The 14,425-nt window shown below is 35.5% G+C and overlaps 3 protein-coding genes across 3 annotated transcripts in view; all 3 read right to left on the bottom strand.

The window, feature by feature from the left end:
* LOC127164542 (zinc finger protein 160-like) overlaps positions 1–14,425 on the bottom strand; it is a 115,800-nt gene that overhangs the window by 78,729 nt on the left and 22,646 nt on the right. The window lies entirely within an intron of this gene.
* LOC127164225 (gastrula zinc finger protein XlCGF7.1-like) lies at positions 761–6,632 on the bottom strand. Its single transcript, XM_051108031.1, has 3 exons — positions 6,586–6,632; positions 6,034–6,198; positions 761–2,863 (listed from the first exon to the last, which is right to left on the bottom strand). The coding sequence occupies exons 2-3, from the start codon at positions 6,116–6,118 to the stop codon at positions 1,950–1,952; spliced, it is 999 nt and encodes a 332-aa protein (XP_050963988.1). The 5' UTR covers positions 6,119–6,198; positions 6,586–6,632; the 3' UTR covers positions 761–1,949.
* Positions 10,037–14,393, bottom strand: LOC127164182 (gastrula zinc finger protein XlCGF57.1-like). Its single transcript, XM_051107960.1, has 3 exons — positions 14,325–14,393; positions 13,652–13,785; positions 10,037–12,032 (listed from the first exon to the last, which is right to left on the bottom strand). Exons 2-3 carry the CDS (start codon positions 13,734–13,736, stop codon positions 10,516–10,518), a joined length of 1,602 nt encoding a protein of 533 aa, XP_050963917.1. The 5' UTR covers positions 13,737–13,785; positions 14,325–14,393; the 3' UTR covers positions 10,037–10,515.

The raw sequence follows: 14,425 nt of genomic DNA on the forward strand, positions 1-14,425 counted from the left end.
GTTGTATCTTGTTGTTAAAATGTTTTCTATTGTTTCTATTTCTAAGTTTCTTACCCTGTTCTTTTAACTGATATTTGTGATATGTATCGCCTGTACGTATTTTTGTTTAATTAAAATAAACAAATAAATAAATAAATAAGGTAACAAAAAATAATTTGTTTTTACCATAAACTGATTTACATAATATAAGAAGTGAAAGACTCTACTTTTTAGTTACTCATGTGCAGACGTGTTTTCTCATCTTTTGTAAAAAAAGACTTAGTGAAACACTTTAAATGCATTAAAAACAAACCTTTCTTTAGCTGAAACACAGACGGAAGAGCGCGGAGCAAACTTGCGACGATATACATCAAAGTAAAAGTTATGTTTACCCGTTAAAAGGATAAATGTGCATAAACAACATACAAATAATACACTCAAAAATATACAAATATTAAACATATGTCAGCGGTTTTCAGAGTTGATTTCTTGGAAAATACATTATCTATTGTCAAATAATGCTGAAAAGAATTGCCAGGAAAAGAGTTTGTGCTACATCTAATATGTGAGACTATGTTTAACTGCTGTTTAATGCTGTACAAAAAAACAAGGTTCGTCAGCAAAACTAAATCTTTATTAGAGTAACAGGCAAATATTTATTAAAAAAAAAAAAAAGTAATTACTTTTGTAGAATTACCTGTTATTGTGTGTAAATATTTTTTAAATAGATATGTTTATTTATATATACAAATATACACAACATGCACATATATTATGTAAACAAACTTTTATTTTAGATACAATTAATCGCAATAGTAGTAACATAAGTTCTCAGATAAGTGTAGAGTAAAAAGTACAAAATTTGCCTTTGAGATGTAGTTAATTACAAGTATAAAATTGCATTAAATATATTTAAGTACCTCAAATTTACAGTAGGGGATAAATGTACACAATGACTTGCAAAAGCAGATTCAATCCATACATGCAGAAACACTGCAGAAATGTGCAAACATACTTTGTGTTTAGCATTTGGGAATCATATTTTGTAAATGTAAATCCGATTGTTTAAAAAAAATTATATTTTGTGCACATTAATTTGTGTTATGAATATGCATATTGCTGTTTGCAAATATACAGGCCTTTTTTCACAGCAAACCTTGTATGTACAAATGTGCTATATACAAATAAAGTTATACAGGGAATAGAATAAGAAGAGGTAGTTTTGTTAAATATTAGATATTGCACATAGTTTTTATTGCACAAGGCAAGCAAGGCATTTTGACTGTTCATGAGGAAAATTGCCCAGGGGAAATAATTTCTTGTGCCTGGCTGTTATAGTGTTCAGCGACGTTGTGCCCACCAAACAACAAAAGTCTTTTTTTTTCCAATCTCAACGTATATAGTTCTTGAAGGATAGACAGGGGACCTCTCATACTTCTCTCAGTAGTACAAAGTTGTTCTCTGACGTCTGATTTGGTAGCTGACCAAAACAACTGTTATAGAAGTGCAGAACTTTATGACAGCTGAGAAGAAATGCATCAGCAGCTCCTGTGGCAGGTTTAAATTCCTCAGATGGGCAATTTGATTGATCCACTTCAAGTCCAGAGAGATGGTACAACCTGAAGGACTTCACTGCTGCCAGAGGGGTGGACATCTGGACATGTTGTTCTTCTTCTGTCTTAGCTTATAGATTTGTTAATAATATTTTGTAAATACTAATTTTGTAAATATTCTAGTACCATAGTTAAAGCATTTAAGCATAAGGCAGCAACATAAACCGTTTAGCTTATATCCTTTGTTTATATATATATTTTTTTATTTATTTACATTGTGGAATTTCAAAGCAAGATGAATGTTATCTAACGCGTTGATTCAGGAGTATTAAAGTGAATTTTTACTCAGACGCATATTTTTCTGGTGGCATTTCAAACTGAAACTGTTTTGTAAACCTCTTGCAGCACTAAGAAATACTACAGTTTCTTTCCAGAATGAGTTTGTGAATGACGTTTCAGGTCTGTGTGATATGTGAAACACTTTCCACATTGAAGACATGTAATAGGCTTCTCTCCAGTGTGGAGCCTCATGTGAATGTTAAGGTTTCCTTTATTTGTGAAACTCTTTCCACACTGAGGGCAGGTGAAAGGCCTCTCTCCAGTGTGAACTCTTAAGTGAATCTCAAGGATAGCTTTGTTTGTGCAAGTTTTTCCACAGTGATGGCACATGAAAGGCTTCTCTCCGATGTGAGTTATTACATGATTTCTAAGGTGGTTCCTGTCTGGGAAACTCTTTCCACACTGATGACATATAAAACAGTTCTCTCTTGAGTGAATCCTCATGTGGCAGTTAAGGTTTTCTTTACATCTGAAACTCTTTCCACACTGACCACATATGAACGGCTTCTCTCCAGTGTGAATTCGCATGTGAGTCTTAAGACTTTCTTTTCGTGAGAAGCTCTTCTCACACAGTCTACAGGTGTAAGGACTTTCTCCAGTGTGACCTCTCATGTGGGCATTGAGGTTTCCTTTATGTGTAAAGCTCTGTCCACATTGAGTGCAAGTATAAGGCTTTTCTCCAGTGTGAACTCTCATGTGGACTTTAAGGTTTTGTTTTTGAGTGAAACTCTTTCCACACTGTTGGCAGCTGAAAGGCTTTTCTCCATTGTGAATTCTCATGTGGACTTCAAGGTTTTGTTTTTGATTGAATCTCTTTCCACACTCGCAGCAAGTGAAGAAACTGGTAGAGTCGGTCTTTTGACCTCTTTTTTGCGAGGAGAGCTTTTCATTCTGTCCAGACTGTTCTCCAGTAATAAAATCCTGATGTTTGTCATACTGATTCTCTTCCATTTTATTCAGTTCTTGGCTTTCCTTTTTCAGTGCCATTAGGTCTGAAGTGAAAAAAGACAAACACAAGTTAACACCAGTTTAACAGTACAAAGCAACAGACATCAAAACCAACACAAGACATCAAAATAATTATCAAATCCTGTATTTCATAAAAAAGCTGGCAAATATCAAATCACTTATCACTTGACCCAAGGGAATAGGTTTATAATAGACCAGGAGTCACCAAACTTGGTCCTGGAGGGCCAGTGTCCTGCAGAGTTTAGTTCCAACTTGCCTCAACACACCTGCCTGGAAGTTTCAAGTATACCTATTAAGACTTGATTCGCTGGCTTCAGGTGTGTTTAATTAGGGTTGGAGTTAAAATCTGTAGGACACCGGCCCTCCAGATTAATTTCTAGAATTACGGTGATTTCAGTATGGCTCAATGAATAAATTGAAAGTGAAAGTGAACAAGTGAAAGTGAAGACGTATTGTCAAGTATGGTGACCCATACTAGAAATTGGTCCTCTGCATTTAACCCATCACAAGTGCACACACACACAGCAGTGAGAAGTGAACACACACCCGGAGCAGTAGGGAGCTGTTGCTCCAGCACCCGGGGAGCAATTGGGGGTTTGGTTCAAGGGCACTTCAGTCATAGTATTGAAGGTGGAAAGACCGCTGTTCATTCGCAATCCCCACCTTCAATTCCTGCTGGTGCGGGAATCGAACCAGCGACCTTTGGGTTACAAGTAGGGCTGTGCGATATGGACAAAAGAAACCTATCACGATTTTCTTGAACAATATTGCGATTTTGATTTCAATCATGATTTTGACACACACAGACATGTTTTACAGTGTGAATATGAAACATTTTTCTCTGTAAAACAGACCTATGGCAAAAAGTAAATGTGTGTGTGTGTGCGTGCGTGTGTGTGTGTGTGACAGATTTTCTCCCGTGTGATCATTGGGAAAATATGCCGTTTGCAGGCATCGGCTTTTGATTTCAAACTCATCATTAATAAAGTGCACCGTCAAACTCAAGTAAGGCTTCACTGTTCTGCTTGACCACATATCTGAAGTAGTTGTGTAGTATTTCACGTCTTTTAACTCCAACTCGACACTGGCTTTGCATTTGGAATACATTTCAGGGACGGTGACTCTTGAAAAATAACTTCGCAATGGCAGTTGGTATCTCTTATCAAGAGTCTGTATTATTTTTTGGAAGCCAAGACATTTGCGGGCATCATATCTTTCCATAAATGATATGTGACGGTGTCGGTAATTTGTTTGTGCCTTTTTGAACTTTTTTCATATGGTGTGCAGCTCGCAAATGCCTGCAATATTGATTTTTGATCACCTGGTTCCGAACGTGTTTGGGGTGTACTTTTCTCCGTGTCCACGGATTTTTTTGCCATGCATAAGTCATAGACCTCTTTGTGACACTGCCTCAGGTGTTGAAATAGGTTTGTTGTGTTACCCTGTGTCGCCGCAACGACAGACTGACAGGTCTTACAAATCACCTGGCTCTGTGATACATCATCTTTCCTGTATCCAAAGTAATCCCACACCACAGATGTTGACTTTTTTTGGGCACCAAGTCCTCCTGTGCTGAACTCATCATCCCTGTTTCTGCAGCCTATTTGTCGTTAAGCTCAGTCTCCTGTTCTCGTGCTCTGTTTAGGCGCACTGCGTTGTGATTGGTTCGAATAGCATACTGCGGGAAAAGTTGGGAGCGCGCAAAAAATCGTGCTGTAAGGCGATTTAGAAATCGTGCATATCGATACAATTTCAATTAATCGCACAGCCCTAGTTACAAGCCCGACTCTCTAACCATTAGGCCATGACTGCCCCCAAATTGTTCAATCATATTTATTTTGATATTTTTTTTTAAATATTTGTGATATTTTAAATATCAATAAAATATATTTTATATATATTTTTTTATTTTAAAGAGGAAAGGCTGAAAAACTAAATCAAAAATAGAAAAGTATCTTCCTTTCCTCTATCAAACCATGCCTGCCTGATGTCCAAATTGCTACATTTTACCAATTTTCAATGGTTGAAAACAAATGTGGGTCACTTTGTATAAAGCTAATACTTAATGTACCCACACGGAAATAACCTATATAAACATATATGTTTTAATATAGGTTTTGATATAGGTTTTTAATATATGTGACATATATAAAATTGGCCGTTTTGCTATATGTACATATATGTGCATATATGTACATATATGTACATATAATATAGGAAAATGGCCAATTTTATATATGTCACATATTATATGTACATATATGTGCATATATGTACATATAATATAGGAAACGGCCAATTTTATATATGTCACATATATTAAAAACCTATATCAAAACCTATATTAAAACATATATGTTTATATAGGTTATTTCCGTGTGGGTAAATTCCATAACATGCCAATTACATGTGATACCAATTTCACGTGTTCGCACGTAAGTTTTTTGCATTTTTTTTTTTTTTAGTTAGTTCTTAGTTATTGCCTTGCTAATAGAAAATATGAGCTAGGCATCATGTATGACAGTTGCCAAAGTGAGATATGAGCTAAAATGACCAGATCCTGCCATGAGCTATATAGGAGACATATCTTGTATGTACATATAGGGCTTTTTTGTGGATATAAAGAAGCAATACAGGAGACCTATATGGCCTGTATATGCACATATATGCACCTCAATTTTGCCTATATGTGGCATATATACACATATATGCAGCATATATATTATCATATATGTGCATATATACTGCATATAGGTTTCATATATGCGCATATATCCTCATATAGGTTCTTTCCATGTGGGTATGTAAAGGAGAATGTCTGAAAAACAAATAACATTGAAACTACAAATGTAGCTCAGTAAATACTCATCTATAATATTTAACAATTTAGATTTCTGCTTCATTTATGAATTTCTTTCGCTAGAAAGAAAATTATTCAAAACAAATTTAGCTGAAGACCTCTGGTTGAGTTGACACAGAATGACCCTAATCTAGTTCTTACATATTAATGGGCATGTTCCAACTCGTATATTATTTTAATCCTCCGTATTGGTTTTACTAATTAACAATATCTAAATAAGACATGGTTTGCATAACAGATTATCCATCCTCCATACTACTTATTGCATTCCAGGAGTGCTGGATGATTATTGAAGAGATAAATATCAAACTAAATAGGCGAATTAAAACTAACCTGTTTGTGTCTCAGTATCTTCTTGTTTCACTCTGAATGCTTCTTCAATCTTCACATCTTCACTCTCCTCTTTAATAAACGCCATCTTTTTTATGTAACCCAAAGCTGTCACATGGAACTCAGATGCATCACCAGGAGTTTTTCTTTGTGTTTGGACGACTTGTCCTGTTTATAATAAGAATAATTTACAGAAAGAAAAATAAATCTCTCTGGGTGCGTCTCACGCAGCTCTCTAGTTCAGTAGTCAGTGCTCTGGCAGGAGGTTCAGTCAGAGTGATAGCCTAAAACACTCAAAACTGTATAAATTAATGAAAGAGCACAAACTATAGAAACTTTTAATATTTAGTTACGGCAACCTGATTCACGATAAAGGGAACGAAACGAGACGCATCTTTTCTGTTATTTAAGTGTGCATGCGTTGTTCTCGCAAAAAATAACGTTCATTAATGTCAGCTGAAGCATTACAGGGGTACATTTAATAATAAATTAATTCTATGCAGCCTACTAAACGGTTTACAATGATTAAAACACTTTAAATCGTTACAAGCATACCTTTTTTCAACCTAATCACAAATGTAGGATCGTGGCGCAGCCTGGTGGCGTCACATGTCTACAACAAAAATAAAAGTCCTACCTACACGCTATAGGTAGTGCTTTCATTAACAGACTTTACCCAAATCGACTCAGAGGTCACCATATTTTGAAGGATTTTGATTCAAAGGAATTAAAAGAGATAAGAATGAGTCACCTATGTTTTCTAATTGTCCCAGTAGTAAAAGAGCTTCATTTTAAAATAAAGAATAATATATACATATCGAAAGAACTCGAACTTCAATCAAAGTTTGATACTGAGTACAACTCCTGTCAATTTTGTGAACGTGATATTAAAACCACTGAGCACATTTTCTTCAACTGTATCCAATTCAAGCTGTTTTGGTCTCATTTGAATAATATGACCTGTGTCAATATCCATATGAACCTTCTTAATTATAAAAAAATTAAGTTTGAAGTGTTTAAAAAGACACTACTTGGTTAACAACCTTCTTTGTTGTGGTATATTTTTTATTCATAAGTGTAGATTTTGTGTAGTGTAGACCAGGGCTTCTTTTCCTCACTTCATAAATGAGCTTAAAATCATTGCTTCATCCCTACACTTTCGAGTAATAAGGCTATTACATTAGCTAATTTTTTCCACGAGTTTAGTGACTCATAATATTTTATAACCCCTTTTGCAAAGTTATGTAAATGTATTTTTATTATTTTATTTTATCTTTATTTACTTATTTATTACTAGCCTATTTCTTTTGTTTATTAAAATACATTTCATCTTGGTTTTGTAATTCAAATTTAACTACTGTCATACAGTGTATATACTTTATAGTTGTGTCTCCCTTATGTACTTGCAACTGTGTATTTTGATATTTCTTATTTTGATTAATTTAAAGTCTGTTTGGTTTGTACATTTTTTGATTTTCGATTTAAATAAAACCCTACGTACCAATAATTTCATAAAAGTACACAGAAATAAATAAACATATCACAGGTATTCAGAGATTTATTCTTGGTGAAATTTATATTTAAATACATGCTGTACAAGTGTGTGCTGAAAATGGCAAAATACATTTTTTTTGTAGAAACCTTTTATACCAGGGGTCTGGAACCTTTTTTCCTTCAGTAACATGTATGTATATATATATATATATATATATATATATTTTTTTTTTTTTTTTTTATTCTAACTTATGGAAAGAGAAATACCAAAAATCTCAGTGCTTATTGAAAATCTTACCCCAATGAGTATGTGAGGTGTGAAATTAATAATGGTAGTGACCTACCTGACATACATACATACCTAGATAAGTGGTTGTCTGCTGACAGGCTGGGGATGAATTGTGACGGAATTAGAATAAATAAGATGTGGAACAGTACTTTGGATTCAACAGAGTTACACTAAACACCAAACACTGTAAAGCCTAAACCTTAGTAGCAGTTTGCATTAGTTTTCTGCCAATTATGTAAATTAACCTTGTAAGCCGATGTAGATGGGGAGTCCTGCATGTTAGGGCCTCTACAAAAATAAATCTCTAGTACTCTGATAGTTTTGTCTAAAACAGTTCTCAATGACCCAGCGACTGCTAGTGACAGGATGAAGGTGTGTCCAGTGGAGCTTGTCAGCTACAAAAGAGTTGGAAGTCAGGTACAGCAGAGGAATAAACTCTACACAATTTTACATTAGCCACAGTTCTAAGAATGTAATTTAATTCAGAATTTTGCCTCAACCCCAGTTAAACAGACCTGAACCAATGTTTCCAGGATTACTAAAGCATTCCTGGCAGGTTTGTTGGAGCAGGTTGGAGCATTGGACAAGTTTGGACACCCCTGATACAGGGAAACAAGATAGCCATGCTGGTCTCAAAAATGATCCCCATTCTCCCTCCATGCAGTACTGAATGTCCAGGCACCCAAACCTGGGGACAAATTCACAAAGATTTTTATCTTACCACTATGAAACCTCCTAAAGCCCAAAGTATAAAAATTTACATTCACACTGCAGGCAAATGTGGCCCAAATCTGTTCTTTTTTTTTTTTGCTCACATTTGACAGATCTTTTTTTCTCATGACAGTGTGAACAGCACAAACCACATGTAATCTGATCTTTTAAATTCTGATTTGTGCCACTTCCATATGTGGTACTAAATCCGATACAGGTCAGATGTTTTGCAATGCGATCGCAGTGCGAACGGTCCTATCGGAATTCACGCAACTTTTACATCACCCCAACCCTGTTCCTGGAGAACTACCTTCCTGCGGAGTTTAGTTCCAATCAAACACACCTGTCTGTAATTATCAAGTGCTTCTTCAGATCCTAATTAGTTGGTTCAGTTGTGTTTGATCAGAGTTGGAGCTGAACTCTGCAGGAAGGTAGATCTCCAGGACCAGGGTTGAGCACCCCTGCTCTAGATCAACATTTGTGACAATTCTGCACTCATAGTAGTCACTTCAAAGATTTTACATACCCAAAGTTATCAAGACAGTTGCAAAAGGTAGTTAGTGGATGTACAGTGATGTGTCAGAACTCATGTATTAACAGTGACAACTCTACCCAGATAGCACACTTATGTCTGCAAGATGTCTGTTAAAGATCTCTTGGTCTGGAAAGCATCTGCTGTGTACAAATGTCTCACAGATATCAGTTTTATATACATTTGTAAACCATTTCATTCTTAAAGACATATAAACATATGAACATGCGACTATTTGACATCTGATAGGAAACGTCCAATAGACATATATTGCAGATGAGCAAATACTCTAAAAAAAAAAATGTCTTGCAGATGTAAATCCAGACATCAAATAGATGTCTCTGTGATGTACGTGTGCTATCAGGGTATATACAAGCAAAATATCTTCCGTCACATCCTTGTCTTTATTATTCATATTGGCAGTGCATAATTTTGCTGGCCTCTGCAGCACATCACACAATAAATAAATGCATAATTCCTTACAGTACTTTATATTCTGTGTGTTTACTTCTGTATGACAGCGCGCTGTGTACGTGTTGCCAAGACCACAGTTTTCCTGTGGAACTGTGCTCCTTTTTTACTGTTACCTCGGGTTGATTTTCAAAGCCATGTGTTTAGTTGACGGCACTAATGTGACATTTAGCACCCAAAAATGGGATTGGGCTCATTGTGGACTAGTATTGAAAATCAAATTGCCAGATTTTTTTTTGTAAAAACCTGGCAACCCTATTCGTATAATTCTTTTGCACACACAGGTCAGTTCAGAACCATGATCTGTTCACACTGGAAATCTGATATAGAAACAAAATGTGAACAGCTATACAAAAAAAAAATGTGATCTGAGCAAATGGAGCACTAAGGCTCACAGTGTGAACGTAACTTGATGTCCCTTTTAGTGAATATGGCCCTAGAATCATAGGAAGAAAGTGGCAATGCTGCTAAAAAAAAAAATCTACCCACAATCTGGAACCAGCTTCCGGATGCCATCACAGAAACTTCAACAGTAGCCAAATTCAGATTCAGAATGAAAACACACGTTTAAATCACGTTGAATCAGATAATGCAGTGTTTATTATTTCATTCAGTTTCCATCCTTTTATTTTTCTGATTTCTCATTTACGTTGTGGCATTTCACAGCAACAGAATTTTATTCATGTAATATTTTATATCAATAATCACAACTAATATAATGATTATTAATAATATCAATAATACTAACAATGAATAGTTTTGAGGTTTTAACTGAATCAAACATGTAAGTGATGACCTACACCAGGGGTTCTTAACTGTGGCCTTCGAGATCCACTGTCCTGCAGTTCAGCTCCAACCTTGATCAAACCTGCCTGTAACTTTCTAGCAATCCCGAAGACCTTGATTAACTTGTTCAGGTGTGTTCGATTAGGGTTGGAGCTAAACCGCAGGACCTCAAGGGCCAGAGTTGAGAACTCCTGACCTGAAACTAATTTTGCACAATACATATTTTCTGGTGCCATTTAAAACTCTTGAGCCATTTAAAAATCTTTCCACATATAGAACAAAAATAGGGTCTCACAAATGCATGACTTCTCGGGTGTGTCTGTAAGTTTGATCGCGAAAGATTTTTTTTATTCCACCGAACATGATTAAATCTCTTTCCTCTAGAGTGAATGTGCTGGTGATTTTTTCTAAACCTCTTGTCATACTCTGAAACCTGAAATTTCTTTACAGAATGGGTTTGCAAATGACGTGTCAGGTCTCTTTGATATGTGAAACACTGCTCACACTGATGACACGTGAAAGGCTTCTCTCCAGTGTGAAGCCTTATGTGAGTCTGAAGGTTTCCTTTGCGTGAGAAACTCTTTCCACACTGGAGACAGATGAAAGGCTTCTCTCCAGTGTGAACACGTATGTGAATCTGAAGGTTTGCTGCGTTTATGCAAACTTTTCCACAGTGATGGCACATGAAAGTCTTCACTCCAGTGTTATTACCGTGAGTTAATACATGATTCTCAAGTTCTTTGCTGTCTGTGAAACTCCCCCCACACTGATGACATAGAAAACTGTTCTCTCTTGTGTGAATCCTCATGTGGTAATCGAGTGTCACTTTATGCCTAAAACTCTTTCCACACTGATCACATGCGTAAGGCTTCTCTCCAGTGTGAATTCTCAGGTGAACCTTCAAGTTTCCATTAAATGTGAAACACTTTAAACAGTGAGGGCACACAAAGGGCTTTTTCCTGTTGTGAGTTACTAGATGATTCTTCAAGCGTTTCCTGTTTGTGAAACTCCATGGCTTTTCTTCAGTGTCAATCTTCACAGTCTTTAGACCTTCTTTTTGTGAAAAGTGAGGGCCATTGTGAAATCTCATGTGGGAATTAAGGGTTCCTTTACGTGTAAAATTCTTGCCGCACTCAGGACATTTGTAAGGCTTCTCTTTGGTGTGAATTCTCATGTGAGTTTTAAGACTTTCTTTTCGTGAGAGGCTCTTCCCACACAGTTTGCACATATAAGGCTTCTCTCCAGTGTGAATTCTCATGTGGGTATTAAGGGTTCCACTACGTGTAAAACTGTTTCCACACTGAGGGCATGTATACGGTTTCTCTCCAGTGTGAAGTCTCATGTGAGTCTTAAGACTTCCTTTTCGTGAGAAGCTCTTCCCACACTCTGTGCAGGTATAAGGGGTCTCTCCAGTGTGAATTTTTAGGTGTTTACTAAGGTTTCCTTTAAGAGTAAAACTTTGTCCGCATTGAGGACACGAGTAAGGCTTCTTATTAGTGTGAATTTTCACGTGCATAGTAAGGTTTTTTTTTTGGTTGAAACTTTTTCCACACTGAGCACAGGTGAAATTACTTCCAGTCGTTTGAGCTCTTTGTTGTGGGGAAGTCTGAATGCAACTAGAGGATTTTTCTTCATTTATGAAATCATGATGTTTCTCATTCTTGTCTTTGTCTTCCTTCACATTGTATTCTTGTCTCTCCTCTTTTGGGGCCACCAGGTCTAAAGTGAAAAAACAAATACAAGTTAACCCCAATTCAGTAACTCAAAGCATCAAAATCAAAATGTTTGCTAAATCCTATGCACCAAGCTACTAAAACAGGTGTTAAATGAACTCTCAGTACCTTCAAAACAATAGCCAAAACAAATCAGAACAATCTTCAAAACAGTCAGTATTGTTAACTTAGGATTCATTGAAAAATCTGCAGTCCAAAAAAGGTTATTTGTCATTTATCAAGCAGCTTGCCCCAAGGGAACTGATTTATTATAGAGCAATCACTGCTATTTATGTCTAAACTATTAAAAAAATAGTGTCCTCTTAACAGTATTTGTAAACCATTTCATTCATGCACCAACTACAGAATAATACAAACTTGTTTACAGAGACAGAAACACATCAGAAGTCAAACTTTTCTTCAGATTATGAATTGATTACACAGAAAGACAGAAAAGAGCACTTATTTATAGTAGGAACAAAATGGTTACCAGTTTAACAATAAACCATGATAAACCGGATAATTTTTTGAGTAATACTGTTTCAAATCAAGAAACAGGTTTGTGTTGCCTGATAATATTAATAATAGCATAACATTTTCTGTCTTTTAGAATACATATTTGATAGAAGCTTGAGGTAGGATGCATATGTAAATTTATGTTCATTATCAAAATCAATAATATCTGTAAAAATTGTAGCAACCTCATTTTTGTATGATGAACTTTAATTGTTCTGCTGCTGGAGTAGCAAAGGTAACAAAGCTGTTTTGCTTACCAATGACTTTCATTGTATGAACAAAAAAAAATGTTTATGTGTAATAAATTTTATGTTGAATCAAAGGAAATATTTCTTTCTAAAGTTAAAATTTGTAATGTGTAATTGATAGTTTATCATTTAACACAATAGCTTTAAATACTCTTTTGTGGGTATTTTCAGAGTCAAATTTATTTTGTGATTAATTAATTAAAACATCATGTAATTAACAAGATTAAAAATTTTCATCTGACAACCCTAATTTCCTCACAACCTGCAAAACTGCACAACCCTACAGCTTAGCAGAGTGAATGTTCCAACTGCATTAACTAATTAATACTATCAAAATATAAAAAAAAATTCAATTTGATTATCAAATAATGGTGTCTACACAAACTAGCTATAATCACAGAGCTGCTTTGTGTACAGCAGTTACTGGGGAAACCACTGCCCTTCCAAAAGTGAATCAATCAGCCCATCTGATTTGTACAAAATAAACGCTTTTGTTAGACACTGTTTCATATTTAAGTAATATAAACTAATGGCTTGCATTCTGTTCAGTTCATAAGTTGGTACTGGGTTTAATGTTACACAAAATTACTGTAAACTACTTCCACATTTCTTTCCAATTTATTACATGGCATGACATTATAACTAATGCTTCTTAGGTGCACTTAAAGGCAGCATTAGTATTTGTTTGGTCATGTGACCTCAACATGAGAGTCCACAATGCAACATGCCCTATGTCAAGTAAAACCACTTTTTTTTTTAGAGCACTCATTTCAAATCCTTCAAAAATATCATTATTATTGTTGAAGAAAACGTAATATGGATTAAATGACCGAGTTCAGCTTTAAGAAAATAAAAAAACAACCTGTTTGTTCCTCAGTATCTTCTTGTTTCACTCTAAATGCTTCTTCGATCTTCACGTCTTCAACCTCCTCTTTAATAAACGCCATCTTTACAACTGTATGTCAAGTGGATCTCAGCTGCTCCCCAGGAGTTTTTCTGAGTGTTTGTTTAAGATGAGAACATAAAACAAAGTACATTTCAATAACTTACATAGTTCTGTAGCACAAAGTCAGTGTGATAATTAATGGTCTTAAATTACCTGATTAGCCAATGCCTTCAAAAACAATGTCATGACCTTTATCATAATTTGTATATTATATTGAATAAACAACACTTCTATCAAAACAAAACCAAGAGAAGTTGTAAACGTTGTAATTTATCTTGTCCTGCAGGTACATGTTTGGACACACCACATTAACAAACACAGTGAAATCTGAGCGCAGGTGTATAAACAAAAAATAAATAAATGTTTGTTTTTCTCGCAGCCTTCGGCTGTTTATGATAAACTGATTGCACGCGAAATGAGATTCACGTTTTGTTAGTCAAGCGTAGACTCGCTTTACTAACAGAAAGTATTAGAATGCAATGTTACATCCAATAAATAGTAATTTATTTACATCGCTTGTAAAAACAAACCATAATTGCATGAATGCGCTGTATCAATTCAATCAGTTTAAATGCTTAAATTCACAAACCTTTCTGCAGGCGATTCACAATAGATACCGCGCGGCGCGGGCTTACGGCGTAACACACAGACCAAAATAAGAGTCCTATACAGTTGGGAAGCGTTGGGGGA

Source organism: Labeo rohita, chromosome 4 (assembly GCF_022985175.1).
Source record: "Labeo rohita strain BAU-BD-2019 chromosome 4, IGBB_LRoh.1.0, whole genome shotgun sequence".
Lineage (NCBI taxonomy): Eukaryota > Metazoa > Chordata > Actinopteri > Cypriniformes > Cyprinidae > Labeo > Labeo rohita.

What these genes read in the sequence shown, in the direction of transcription:
- LOC127164225 (XM_051108031.1), bottom strand. Translation starts at nt 6,118, where the DNA reads ATGGCGTTTATTAAAGAGGAGAGTGAAGATGTGAAGATTGAAGAAGCA. An exon ending in AGATACTGAGACACAAACAG is followed by an intron (nt 2,864 to 6,033) that starts GTTAGTTTTAAT and finishes TTTTCACTTCAG; the next exon opens with ACCTAATGGCACTGAAAAAG.
- LOC127164182 (XM_051107960.1), bottom strand. Translation starts at nt 13,736, where the DNA reads ATGGCGTTTATTAAAGAGGAGGTTGAAGACGTGAAGATCGAAGAAGCA. An exon ending in AGATACTGAGGAACAAACAG is followed by an intron (nt 12,033 to 13,651) that starts GTTGTTTTTTTA and finishes TTTTCACTTTAG; the next exon opens with ACCTGGTGGCCCCAAAAGAG.